The following is a 14966-nucleotide window of genomic DNA, read 5'->3' as shown; positions in this document are numbered from 1 at the left end:
TCATATAATGATCAGACAAATAGATCTCATCTCAACCTCAAAAACAGATCTGCTTTCATGTAGGATTGGCTCTTATTATTGTATGATTTCTCCACAACAGATGTGCATCTTTATGAGGGGGGAAAGTCCACCAGAGACATGCTCCTCTCCTCTGATCATAAAACAGCAGATAAGCCTTATAGTCACAAAGGTGGAGACTAAAGTCAGTCCTCTCTCCTCAGGCCATATAATCACTGCTTTATGCGGACAAGTACAAGTCGGTACAAAAGCCCTGCTATTCCTACCTTATTTCATTAGGATCGATCGTACAATTGAACAGGGCAATGGAGAAGAAATATCCACACTTTACTTTGAGGACCTTGTTGAGCTTTCTGCTTGTGTTTTTGCTTCACAGATCAACTGAAGCGCAACAGAGTAAGTATTTCTAAACTGAAATGATTATTGGACAGGGACACAGCTTCAGGGTCTGCAGCTTTTGAAATATGTTTCAGATTGGTTGTCCAATGACTTTTTTTACACTTCGAATTTGGAATTCTAATTCTGGAGTTGGAATTTGTCCCAAATAAAATATTGCATTTTCTCAGTCCTTTAATCACCAATGAAACTAAGGCTATATATGTATTACCTGTATTTTCTTGTTATTTAATTAGATAAACCATAAAGCTATCCACTTGGCACGAACTGGTTGTTTCAACGTCATTTTCCAGCTTATAGTGACGTGGAATCTACGTGGGAAATACATTGGATTTAAAAAAAGTTATCATTGTAAACTGTTGTTTTGAGGGTAAAATTTCAACCACAGGATTATGTCATCCCGGTAACGAATTTTCAACATAGACAAACCTTGTATAAAATATGTTGAATTTGTACATTTGAAACAACATCTGATCTTCAATGTAATATCCACTGTAGTTGATATTACACTGACTACAACCAAAGTGGTATCATGAGAATGATTGTTGAGAAATCTTAACTTAATAGATTCACTGTTGCTATCAAAGTCATTCCAAAGGCTAGACTCAACAGAGGGACCGAGCTCCCTGCCATCCAGGACCTCTATACCAGGTGGTGTCAGAGGAAGGCCCAAGAAATGGTCAATTATAGTGGATTTATCGGTGGTGACAGTGTTTCCTAGCCTCAGTGCAGTGGGCAGCTGGGAGGATGTGCTCTTATTCTCCATGGACTTTACAATGTGCAATAACTTTTTTGAGTTTGTGCTACAGGATGCAGATTTCTGCTTGAAAAAGCTAGCCTTAGCTTTCCTAACTGCCTGTGTATATTTGTTCCTAACTTCCCTGAAAAGTTGCATATCACAGGGGCTATTCAATGCTAATGCTTATTTAAGATTGTGAGGAAGGCACTTTTTAGGAATAAACGGGCAACCTCTACTGTCAGGATGAGGTCAATATCCTTCCAGGATAACCGGGCCAGGTCAAAGTGTTTTAGGGAGCGTTTGACAGTGATGAGGGGTGGTTGTTTGACCGCAGACCCATTACGGATGCAGGCAATGAGGCAGTGATCGCTGATATCTTAGTTGAAAACAGCAGAGGTGTATTTGGTGGGCGAATTGGTTATTATGATATCTATGAGGATGCCTGTGTTTACGGATTTGCGGTTGTACCTGCTGGGTTCATTGATAATTTGTGTGAGATTGAGGGCATCAAGCTTAGATTGTAGGATGGCCGGGGTGTTAAGCATGTCACAGTTTAGGTCACCTAGTAGCACAAGCTCTGAAGATAGATGGGGGGCAATCAATTCATATATGGTGTCCAGGGCACAGCTGGGGGCAGAGGGTGGTCTATAGCAAGCGGCAACAGTGAGAGACTTGTTTCTGGAAAGGTGGATTTTTAAAAGTAGAAGCTCTAATTGTTTGGGCACAGACCTTGATAGTAAGACAGAACTCTGCAGGCTATCTTTGCAGTAGATTGCAATACCGCCCCCTTTGGCAGTTCTATCTTCGGAAAATGTTTTAGTTAGGGATGGAGATTTCAGGGTTTTTGGTGGACTTCCTAAGCCAGAATTCAGACACGGCCAGGACATCCGGGTTGGCAGAGTGTGCTAATGCAGTGAATAAAACAAACTTAGGGAGGAAGCTTCTAATGTTAACATGCATGAAACCAAGGCTTTTACGGTTACAGAAGTCAACAAATGAAAGCACCTGGTGAGTAGGAGTGGAGCTAGGCACTGCAAGGCCTGAATTAACCTCTACATCACCAGAGGAACAGAGGAGGAGTAGGATGAGGGTATGGCTAAAGGCTATCAGGACTGGTCGTCTAGTGCGTTCACAGCAGAGAGTAAAAGGATCAGGTTCCTGGGCGTAAGAGAATAGATTCAAGGCATAATGTACAGACAGAGGTATGGTAGGATGTGAGTACATTGGAGGTAAACCTAGGCATTGAGTAATGATGAGAGCGATATTGTCTCTAGAGACGTTTAAACCAGGTGATGGCACCGCAAATGTGGGAGGTGGAACTAAATGGTAGGTTAAGGCATATTGAGCAGGGCTAGAGGCTCTACAGTGAAATAAAGCAATAATCACTAACCAGGACAGTAATGGACAAGGCATATTGATATTAGGGAAAGGCATGCATAGCCGGGTGATCAATAGGGGTCCAGTGAGTGGTTGGGCTGGCTAGAGACACGGCGATTCAGACAGCGGAGTCTGAATCGCCGTTCCCTCACGACGCCAGGACAGCGGAGTCAATCACCACCTTCCGGAGACACCTGAAACCCCACCTCTTTAAGGAATACCTAGGATAGGATAAAGTAATCCTTCTCACCCCCCTTAAAAGATTTAGATGCACTATTGTAAAGTGGCTGTTCCACTGGATGTCATAAGGTGAATGCACCAATTTGTAAGTCGCTCTGGATAAGAGCGTCTGCTAAATGACTTAAATGTAATGTAAATGTAGCTAGCAGGCCGGGGCTAGCAAGCTAGCAGAAGAACCTTAGAGGGACGTCTTGACGGGGAAAGTCTTTTTTAGCCTCCACGTGCGGTGACGTCGATAGACCAATCGTGATGAATTAGTGGGGTTCCGAGTAGCAGAGGGGTCCAAGTCCAATTGGCAAAATAGGTATAATGGCCCAAGAAATTGGCCGATGGATCTATACAGCCAACAGTCCAATATGCTCTAGACAGCCAGAGGGCTGTGGCTAGCGGATGGGCATTCAGGGGACGTTGCGATGTAGAGGCCAAATGAGTACCCCCTCGAGCATATTACGTCATAGTCCAGTCGTGAAGGATCGGCAGGGTTCCGTGCCCCATACCGGCAGTAGAAGGTATTGTGGCCCACTAGTGGCTGATGGGCCTCTTTAGCTAGCCGGGAGAAAGGGCCTAGCATGGGCTAGCTCCAGGCTAATTGGTTCTTGTTCCGGGACCAACGTTAGCCAGTAGTCACTCAGATAGCAGCTAGCTAGCAGCGATGATCCAGGTGAAAATGTTCAGAGCTTGCGGTAGGATTCTGGGGATGTGGAGAGAAAATAGGTCCGGTATGCTCTGGTCTGAGTCACGTTGTACAAACTGGCAAGAGCTTTCCGAGCTAAAGATTAGCTGATGACCGCTAGCAGTGGTTAGCTGACTACTAGCTAGTAGCTAGTGAGCTGGCTAGCTTCTGTTGGGGGATTTCGGATTCGAGGTGAATAATACTTTAGATGAAAACAGAACCGCACCACATTGGGTGAGGCGGGTTGCAGGAGAGTGTTTTGAAGTTGAGGTTTAGAAAAAATATACAAAAAAGATATGCGAAGAAAAAGATATAAAGGGATATACACGGGACAGGACAAGACGAGGACAAAAGATGTCTGACTGCTACGCCATCTTGGATTCAGGATTTTTGCAATACATTAAATAGCCTTTTAACTTTTCTACAGGTTAACAAATTATATGTTGGATTCATGTCTCCATCTCAACCGTAATATAAGTTAAATACATAAAATAATAGGATAAAGCAAGTGGCCCAGATCTAACTATCCAAGCAGTAGATAAATCTACTTTAAATGTTGATTTTTGGTTGCGTTGTCAACCAAACACAATTCAATATTACTTTTGTTAGGCAGTAAATAGCCTAATGTTAAGGATATCTTTAAAACAAATGTAACAATATTTGTTCAACCTTAAAATGAGTAACACATCCATGGCCACATGTTGAGGTTACCCTAATGTAAGTATAAATGTCTTCCTATGTAATCATAGAAAGCATGCTTGTTCAGGGTCGCAGGTCTGTGGAAATCTTCACAATTCATGTAATAATCTGCACAGAATCTCAAACAGCATTGATCACTTACAGTATGTTCTTTAATGTAACACATGAGGTTGTTTAATGAATACAAAGATCTGACCTTGTATTACCATTTGAACTTTGTTGTGCTTTTAAATGGTTGAAAGTGCTGTGATAACACATTGAAAAGTCAACAAACTTCTATCTTTTTGAGTTGGTGAAAATAGGTTGGAATCTCATTCATCAACGTACTGTATCTACCAAATGACCCAATTCTCCATGTTTAAATGACGTGGTGTGCCCAGTGGGATAATATCCATAGAGTTCAAACACATTTTGCTTGAATGATACTTTCATTGAAAACAGACAATTATTTGACTTTATGTTACATAATTTGGGTACTGTTCAGTCATTGTTATACGTCTTTTCTCTCTTCCATTGCAGTATGCTTCAGGGCTGGGGAAACGCCTCCCACTATTAGAGAGAACAACGCCGTTGGTGCTGTTGTGACCACAATCATCACAGAAGAAGGAGTGAACCTAACTATTGCCAGTAATCCTGCAGACTCTTTTGGTCTGAATGGCAATGATCTTACAGCTGTAAAAGTTTTGGACTATGAGGTATGTTATCACTTTTTTAGCATGAATAGGTTTTCATCTTGGATCTAGATTAAGCTACGAAAGGCACATGTGTTGTTGGGTACACTTAATCCCCTTGGCTCTGCTGGTGCCTTTTCCACATTAATTAGCCCTTTTCTTGCAGTTGATTATGAATATAGTCAATTGTATAATGCAGATGAGAAGTTGGTGTAATTTTGTTTATTTCACAGACCAAAACATCTTTCACCATTGACCTTCTTTGTACAAAAGGTGAACAATCTGTAAGTGCACTTTCTTATACTTTTAATGATCGATATGTTATGGGAGTGGCTACCCTATGGGCAAGCTGGACTAATAAATACATTATTTAGAAAAGTAATTACAATAAAAAGTAATGTCCATAATACATCGATTGACATTATAATACAAATCATTTGGATTTGAGATTCATTCAGTCATAACTGGGGGTTTTGGCTACACACTTGTGTATGGTAATTTTATGGAATAGACATACAGACTGTACACTGTACATTTAGTTTACTATCAAAGTGTAAATGGAGAAATATTCCAAACTGCATTCCATGACATTTTCACGTGCAAATAGCACTTGATTTCTATTATACAGTATACCTGTAGTGCTCAAGGGACAACACTCCTTTAGAGCAAAATTACTTATCAAAGATATATTCAAAGCTACTGTGACCTTTTTTGAGGTAAAACCCTTAAATATTGTTAGATTTATAACATATGGCATGCAATATTAAACTTAAGTTAAACCTAATTTTACTTATATACCTCTATGGAGTCAGTAATTCAAATGTGATCTTCATTCCAGCTCACTCTAATAGTAGTGGTACTTATTGAGAATGTGAATGACAACCCGCCAGTATTTGCAGAAAGCCAGTACACTCTCAATGTCGATGAGGTGAGTGCACATTTCTTTCTCAGTTAGTGTACTTCATTATCAGTCATAGGGAAGTTAGATCACGTTTTTAGCTAGTCAGTCAAACAGTTAAGCAGATAAACAGTTTAGCAGTTGGTATACTAGCCATGAGTACTTTACCATATTTCTAGAATCCTGTTAAGGTTTCATGGTAGAATGTCTGATTCCATTAACTCTATTCTATATATAAAACATATTTAAAAAACTACTCGTGACAGAAATAAACAATGTATGTGTTATTTTCTTTGGACCAGTTGTCACCTGTAGGCAAAAGTGTCGGTGCAATTGTAGCAACAGATGCAGATAAGGATCGACTCTATTACAGCCTAGTGCCAGATACAGTAAGTCCCCATCCTCATCCTGTCTAAATATGAGAGCGAATACTAAAAGAAATTGCTCCTCCCAGCCATTCATAACTTATTGAAAAATAAAATAACGTCCTTTTAAATTCTCACAGGAGGGTTTTAGACTGCAAGAAAACAGCCCAAATATACTAGTGCAACATGTTCTTGACTATGACGCAGTGACAAGTGTGACACTTATATTATCTGCTCAGGTGAGTGCTTGTTCTGTTTTTATAGTTCTTGTAATGAAAGTGATTGATTGTTTGGGGCCATGGAATAATAAACTGTATTGGTTGAAACCATCATCTATTTGACGGCATCCAAGCTTTAGATCTTCACCGAGTCCTTTTGTTGTGTTTTTATTCAGGATACCCCCACATCCACACCACCTTCATTCACTGCCACAGCCACTATCCATGTCAACATCATGGACATTGACAACCGTCCACCATGGTTTCAGCCCTGCACAGAAACCATACTTGACATGTCCAAAATCTGCCTCAGCTCTGGATATACAGGAACAGTCAACTTAACAGAGCAAGTGGTGCGTCCACCATCCTCTCCCCTCAAAAACAACAACGTTGTTATAATCTTATAATACATCTGACTAATATTCACAATCTACTCATTACAGCTAGCCATCATTATGTGTTTAGCTTAGCCCATGACATTATTGGATTGAAATAGTAGTGACAGTAGCCACAGTAAGTAATGCAAAGTCTCATTTACGTCCCAGGTTGGTGCATTGCCATTGCTGCCAGGTCCGGTGCATGCCATTGATGGTGACAAAGGCTTAAATGTGCCTATAATGTATAGATTTCCAACTGGTAAGCATCATGAATATTCAACATTTTACATGTAAATACTCTCAGAAATATCACGATCATTGATACTGACAGACTCGGCTATAATTCACAGAGGAACTATCTCACCTATAGGCGTGGCCAACAACACATTTCTTCTCCAATGAAAATACCTCTACTAACAGGGCTCTCATGTTTATTTTTTTCTCTTTTTAAGGGTCTGAATCTGACATTTTTCAGATCAATCAGAACACTGGGGACATCACCATGTCGAAGGCGGCAGATATAGCGGGCCCACTGACCTTAACAGTTTTGGTAATTCAAAGTTTCTCTGAATATATCCATATAGACCTCTGGCAACCATATAGTCGATACACGCTTAGAAAAAAAGGTGCCATCTAGAATTGAAAAGGTTTTTTCGGTTGTCGCCATAGGAGAAGCTTTTGAAGAACTCCTTTTGGTTCCAGGTGGAACCCTGTTGGATTCCCTGTAGAACCCATTTCACAGAGGGTTCTACATGGAACCCAAAATAGTTCTACCTCAAACCAAAAAGAGTTCTCCTATGGGTACAGAAGCAGAACCCTTTTGGAACCCTTTTTTCCTAAGAGTGTGTAGTAACCTCTTAATGCAATTAATATAATTATGCAGTTGACATCACAGGATTATGTTTTTGCGGCACAGATACAATCATTGATAGAAAATGTTAACACGGTTTTTATTCTCAGGCTTTACAGACATCCAACGGTGACCAGTTTGCGACCACAACGGTCACTATCGTTGTTGTGAAAAAGAGTGTGAACCCGCCGCAGTTTGAGAAGATGGAGTATGAGGGCTTCATCTCTGCAGACGCGGGTGTAGACAGCATGGTTCTGGAGAGCAAAGCCTCCAACAGGCCACTCAAGGTCCAGGCCAAGGACACAGACTATGCTGATGTAAGGTCTATGGGTCTATTCCCTTGTGTCGGTAGCAGTGAAAACATATTGCACATGTAAAGTACAGATCTCAGACAAAAGGTTGCAATTAATGTGTGACTTCGATATTTATTGGATATATTTTATTTTTATAGAGACCTCAAATATGCTACAGATGATATTGATATTGATCACACTAACTCTAAATATGATCTTTAGTTAGCTTACATTTCCCATTTCAGGGACCTTATTTCATGGTACCCCTATCTAACATTATGGCTAACCAATCCTTCTCTACAGGGAATCAACCCTGATGTGAGATATGAGGTTCAGGGAAGCACTGAATTCTCCATTACCCCGCAAGGCTTCATCCTCATGACTAAAAATGTTATGCCAGGCACTGTTTCCATGAATGTGAGTGTGTTCTGTTCCCTTTAAGCCAAAACAACAACCTACAAATAAACTAGAGTAAAGTCAACTGAAGGTGTTTGAGTAAGACGTTAGAAAAAAACTATCTTGTACTTAGACTTTCAATGTTTAACTTTTTGATTGTTTGCTCAGTTGCATGCCATCGACTCATCCAATGCAGAATCAACTACAGCAGCTCTCAAGGTGGAGGTCATGCCAGGTAAAACCCATTAATGTAGCCAATATACTTACATAGTTATAAATAACACTGGGTTGCCTATGACACTCCCTGCTCTCCATTAATTACACGCAAATCACCTGCTATTGCGCGCCCTATGTCATTCTCCATGCTATGGAGGGACAGAGATGGGGAGGGGGTCCATGATGAACAGCTGCTGACACTGCTCTCCTCCCAGGGATTACAACCATGGCCCCAACCACCACTGACATAGCCACCACTGACATGGCCACCACTGACATGGCCACCACTGACATGGCCACCACTGACATGGCTACTGCCACCCATGGCGCCATCAACTCCACAACAGGTACCCACATGGAAAAATACTACAGTTTACTATAGAATAGTATAGTATTTACTATAGAATTCTCTAGTAAACTGTAGTAAATGATAGTATACTGTAGAATACTATACTCCACACTAGTATCCCTCGATCATGTCTAGTACTGTTACGAATAACTATGAGTGGTGGATGGAATCAGGCGCAGAGAGCAGGGGTCTGTCTTTATCAAATTTATTACTTTAGACCGCTGCGCCACTCGGGAGCCCTATTTATTGTTGCTCTTTTATTTTTTACTTCAGTTTATTTAGTCAATATTTTTCTTAACTCATATTCTTCTTAAAACTGCATTGTTGGTTAACGGCTTGTAAGTAAGCATTTCATGGTAAGGTATTCGGCGCATGTGACAAAGAAAATGCTATTTTATTTTATTTTGATAGTCAGGATTTAACGTAAGAAGCATGAGTCCACGGCTCCACCCTGCCTGGTGTCAACGGTACAGGCTGGTGGCGGTGTTGTAATGGTGTGGGGAACATTTTCCTGGCACACGTTAGGTCCCTTGATACCAATTGAGTAACGATTCCATTTCAAGCTGTTCTGGAGGCAAAGGTGGGTCTGACCCAGAACTAAATTGGTGTACCTAATAAACTCCCCTCGACCCACGCAATGCACCCGTAATAACAAGCCTTGAGTTTAACACATCCTCCCTCCTTGCCCTCTGACTGTCTTGCCTCCCCCTCTCATCCCATGAAATTACATGGATAGAAAAGACTAGAATCTCTGAACTATCCAATCAGGCTCCAGTCCTCCTACCTACCTACAGGTTATAGAAAAGACTAGAATCTCTGAACTATCCAATCAGGCTCCAGTCCTCCTACCTACCTACAGGTTATAGAAAAGAGCAGAAGCTCTGAACTATCCAATCAGGCTCCAGTCCTCCTACCTACCTACAGGTTATAGAAAAGACTAGAATCTCTGAACTATCCAATCAGGCTCCAGTCCTCCTACCTACCTACAGGTTAGAAAAGAGCAGAATCTCTGAACTATCCAAAGAGCAGGTTATAGAAAAGAAGCTCTGAACTATCCAATCAGGCTCCAGTACCTCCTACCTACCTACAGGTTATACAGGTTATAAAGAGCAGAAGCTCTGAACTATCCAATCAGGCTCCAGTCCTCCTACCTACCTACAGGTTATAGAAAAGACTAGAATCTCTGAACTATCCAATCAGGCTCCAGTCCTCCTACCTACCTACAGGTTATAGAAAAGAGCAGAAGCTCTGAACTATCCAATCAGGCTCCAGTCCTCCTACCTACCTACAGGTTATAGAAAAGACTAGAATCTCTGAACTATCCAATCAGGCTCCAGTCCTCCTACCTACCTACAGGTTATAGAAAAGACTAGAATCTCTGAACTATCCAATCAGGCTCCAGTCCTCCTACCTACCTACAGGTTATAGAAAAGACTAGAATCTCTGAACTATCCAATCAGGCTCCAGTCCTCCTACCTACCTACAGGTTATAGAAAAGAGCAGAAGCTCTGAATTATCCGTTCAGACTCCTCCAGGCCTTCCTACCTACAGGTAATGGAAAATTGCTATTTTAGTATTTGTCCAGTAGGTTTCCTCAAGGAGAAAGCCCCCACTTCTATGTCAAAGATAATCAAATAAAAACGCTGTAGTAAATACTCCAGAAATGTCCTCAAGAACACTACAGTAATTACTACAGTGAATACTATAGTATATAAATATAGCAATACTACAGTATTTATACCATAGTATACTATAGTATTTTTTTCATGTGCGTATCCCCTAACCACCCTTCTTTTTCTCTCAGGAGACCAAACACAACATCACTGATAATGCCTATTGCTGCTGCCTATGCTTCTTACACAAGGTCACACACAGTCCTTTCGCTTGGCTTGTCAACACCTCCCAAAATCCATTCACTGATTGTAAAACCAATGTCCGAAGGTTGCAAACCTGCGCTTACCCAAGCTTGCTGAAATTATACTCACACATAATGTTAGTCAACACCTCCCAAAATCCATTCACTGATTGTAAAACCAATGTCCGAAGGTTGCAAACCTGCGCTTACCCAAGCTTGCTGAAATTATACTCACACATAATGTTAGAGGTATTTCTTTGGACATTCCTGTGGTTATTGTTAAACCCTTCCCTAATTCACCTTTTGTAAGTGTTTTAGGGGGGAGTGGGCCATAGAGATGCATATATACAATATTATACAATGTTTTACCATATTTGATTAGTCTCTAGAAAGAACGTTTTCCCCGACCAAGATGGCTGTCCTGTAGACATATTAGCTGGATGCCAATGTCCATTCTTGTGTTGTATTTAGTTCTGTGAGGGGCGGCATGTTTTAAACATTGGGTTTGACCTTGGACCTGCAGAAGGGGTTCTTGGGGCCCCAGGTGGGTATGGTCCTGGGGACATGGCTGCCCTGGGTGCTAGCCTAGCTGTGTTACTGGTCATCTCTATGGTCGTCATGGGCCTGCTCGTCTTCCGCATCCAGAAGGGCAAGACAGATTGGAGGAAGCTGTCAGAGGCCAACATCTTCCGCAGCTCTGTGAGTTCATTCTACACTGCAAGAAGAAATAGCAATGCAAAGCTTTTAAAAGCAACACTCAGAAAAAAATAGCTATCTAGAACCTTTAAGGGTTATTCTACTGTCCCCATATGATAACCCTTTGAAGAACCCTTTTTGGGTCCAGGTAGAACCCTTTTGAGTTCCATGTAGAACCCTTACCACAGAGGGTTCTACATGGAAACTAAAAGGGTTCTATCTGGAAACAAAAATGGTTCTACCTGGAAACAAAAAGGGTTATCCTATGTGGACAGCTTAAAACCATTTTGAAGTGTAGTAATCAATTGATGGCAAAAAATATATATTTGTGTTAAAGATTTTTGCTCTGCCTCCCTACATGCAGTCTGTTCTGACTGGTACATTGCTTGTTTACAGCTTGGGAAAGGTCCCGGCGAACTCAAGGATGGGGTGCAGTACACCAACGAGGGCTTCCAGAATGACGGAGACACTAGCAGCATGGGATCCAAAGGCCAAGAGGAGATGGATGGGAAGCGGTCCATCGGGAATGGAGTGACCTCCAGAGCTGTGGAGGAGAATGTCATGAAGGTCTCGGCTCCACTGTACTCCAACCTTCTGCTTGACACCAGCAGCCTGGCAGGGTCTGATAAGGCCGACAGCGAGAAGGAGGTGAAGCCCATCCTGACCAAGGAGAGGCGTGTGGAGGAGGGCTACAAGTCAGTCTGGTTCAAAGAGGACATCGACCCCAATGCCAAGGAGGAAGTGGTCATCATACCTGACAATGGGGAGCGGGAAGGTGACGACGACGATGATGATGATGAGGAAGAGGAGGGGTTTAGAGAGGAGGAAGAAGAATATGACAACTCGTCACCACAGACCCCAAAGGTGTTGTTCTCTGATGCTGATATGGATGATGGCCGTGGAGTGAGGTTTGAGGATTTTGAGAAAGAAAAGATCCAGACGTCTGACCTGTGAGGAGTAGAGGGGTAGGCCTGCACTGGATTTAGCTTGCCTTGTCTGTTTGGGTGGGTGAGGTTTTCTTTTTTTGTTCAGTTGTGCCGGGTAAGCTAAATATTGCGCAATTGGGGCCCCATTTATAATTGTTGTGTAAATTCCACACTAAATATCTGTGTGCGCCATTTCTGAAAATAATACGTACATCTAAAAATATTGAGATTTCTAACTTGGCATATGCCCTACAAACACATGTTTACCATTAGAATTCAGACCTGTCGTTAAACTGTGCACACATGGACAAGCATTCTAACTCTGTCAGAAAAAGTCCTTTCATTCACCTTTTATAGTGACAATAACGCCCTTTATTTGCTGTATAATTTGGAACTATTGGAATTAGGCCACGTAGGTTTCTGAAAGAAAGAGTAATGGCAAATTTTATTACATTTTGTAGAGGTGTGTGCAGAATGTTTTAGTTTTTTACAGTGACTTTTTCAAACTTAACATTCATGCTGCCTATAGTGAGTGCCAAGCACTTTATTGATTGTATATGCAAAACAATTTTACTTTGACAGTATGGGTATAGGCTACAGTATTGCTGTGCAATAGGAGAGTGACATCATAGCCTGTTTAAGCCTATACCAAGACAGGAGATAGAAACACAATCATCGATTGGTACACTAAATATTGAACAACAATTAGTCTTTTGCGTAAAGCTGTGGGCTGTAGCATTTTAGTTCAAACTACTGGTCTATTTACTGTGTTGGCAGACTGTTTTAATCTTTTGCAGTAACATTCTGTATTTAGCAAAGGACTGTGACAATTTCTGAAGGAGAAATGATGGTAAATTGTTGTGGACCTGTCAGCAGAACGTCTGACCTCAACAATGTTTTACGTTGACCTTCCCCCAACCTAATATGCTGGACTGCCCGGGAAGGCGAGACATTTATTCTGCAATGGTTATGAAAATAAAATAAATAGGAATAGATTCCTATGTCTAATCATTCAACAACAAAAAATTGAACAGAAATTGTTTCATCTTGTTATTCTGTTTTTATGAATAAGCGTGTCATAATAGCAACCATTTGCACAAAATACTTATGCCGTGTTCACATGCTAGTCGGAACTAGAAAACCAGCACATTTTTGACTTGCTAACTGGTTGTAGTTATACACGTGTCGCGTTCAACCTGTTAGCAAGTCAGACATTTCTGAGTTTCCTAGTTCCGATGAGCACGTGAACACAGCATTACTGGCCTGCTTGCAATGCAATACTTCAACCACTAGACAATGTGTGTGCGTGTGGTGTGAAGTTTGAGTGGAGGGACATTCTCAAGTTAAATTTTGATAAATGCTCAAAAACTGTTTCGGGGTATATTTTGTATGTACGCAACATTTATAAATGAGGCCTCTGAAGTGCTGAACTGTATGTGACAGAAAGAAATGCTATTTTCTGCACCAGGATCCCACCTGTCTGAAGCATCACATCAACCTTTTACTGCAGTGGGCTAAATCAGGGTCACACACAGAGTGTTTCTTGGTAGTCTTAAACAAATCTACTTTGAAACAAAGTATACACTTCACACACATTATTATGGGCTTAAAAAAAGAAGACACCTGCATCATGTCAGATATTGAGTTAAAATGTATTTAATTTTGAGCATCCCAATATTACACTTTATATACATCACAGCAGATTGAAATATAACAAAACCGGTTGACGTAGAAACACTGGATTTTTAACAGGTTTTTTAAAATGATGTTTATTAATTATGACATTTTGAAAAATATTAATAACATTTCACCCATGAGGCCACTACAGGGCGATTTGATCATTTGACTGCAGGAATGAGGTTTTAGACTACTATTTTATTGGACAACATGTTAGAACTTCTGCTGCTTTTTCATCAATCCTGGAAACATTTAGTCCCTGCCATACTTGCTCTCCATTATTAATCATGTGGAACTTTGACCCTCGTACACATCGGAGTCATGCTTCCTTGTTGCTTACCGAAACTCTGCTGTTCACTAATCAGTAACTCACTTTATTGCTTGATACAGTACAATTAGAAAATGTGTTATCATACACAAACACAAACAGAAAAAAATAACATTAAGTGCAATGTGAACTCATTTTGTTTTCCCGTTGTTCGGGTAAGATCATTCATGGCTTGAACTTAAGCTTCAACTTTCTTGTATCTTTGTAAATAATGGATGTTAAAAATAAAATTATTTATGTAATAATAAAGAACTCAAGTATGATTTGACAAACCAAATATCGAATGATCATGTCTCACATGAGTTTGATAATACAGACACCTGAATGTAAAAACGTGGCAGTACAGATGCTGATAGCAACAAGTCCTCCATTGTTAGTGCTTGTTTATGATAAGGCCCTAGTTACCAGCAGTCTGGGGCTGTAAAGAGCAATAGACTGATGCAAACAAGTGCACTTTGTACTCTAATAAAATAATCATCCATGTAGAATAATCCTAGATGTTCTATATTTATGAGAATGAGTACATCTTAACCCATGACATACCAGGGGAGAACAAGTCCACTTGTCAATCCAATCCATCACAGGGACTGAATGAAAATGTTAGCTATTTGTCACTGCAGTATTTGTGTGGAATTACCAAAATAATGTTGTGCCTAATGACCCCACACGTGTTCATGTATCAGCAATATCACTATTATCTAATGTCAAA

The 14966-nt window shown here is 40.8% G+C and overlaps 1 protein-coding gene and 1 non-coding gene across 3 annotated transcripts; both read left to right on the top strand.

Moving 5' to 3' along the window:
- The first annotated feature begins 200 nt into the window (after positions 1-200).
- On the top strand, positions 201-14534 carry cdhr5b (cadherin-related family member 5b). 2 transcript variants are annotated; one of them, XM_035737771.2, is made up of 15 exons: positions 201-414; positions 4662-4837; positions 5047-5097; positions 5652-5741; positions 6014-6100; positions 6217-6315; positions 6471-6647; positions 6840-6930; positions 7124-7221; positions 7632-7838; positions 8118-8231; positions 8379-8445; positions 8642-8773; positions 11154-11329; positions 11723-14534. In XM_035737771.2, exons 1-15 carry the CDS (start codon positions 324-326, stop codon positions 12278-12280), a joined length of 2214 nt encoding a protein of 737 aa, XP_035593664.1. In that variant the 5' UTR covers positions 201-323; the 3' UTR covers positions 12281-14534. The 2 variants fall into 2 exon arrangements, with proteins under 2 accessions (XP_035593664.1, XP_035593665.1); XM_035737772.2 differs by lacking the exon at positions 8642-8773.
- LOC118359394 (U7 small nuclear RNA) lies at positions 10333-10386 on the top strand. Its single transcript, XR_004820649.1, has one exon. It is a non-coding gene; the product is annotated as a U7 small nuclear RNA (small nuclear RNA).
- Positions 14535-14966: the final 432 nt, after the last annotated feature.

This window comes from Oncorhynchus keta, chromosome 26, assembly GCF_023373465.1.
Source record: "Oncorhynchus keta strain PuntledgeMale-10-30-2019 chromosome 26, Oket_V2, whole genome shotgun sequence".
NCBI lineage: Eukaryota > Metazoa > Chordata > Actinopteri > Salmoniformes > Salmonidae > Oncorhynchus > Oncorhynchus keta.
Note: the sequence above shows the minus strand (reverse complement) of the source record. Positions and strands in the feature narration are given on the sequence as shown.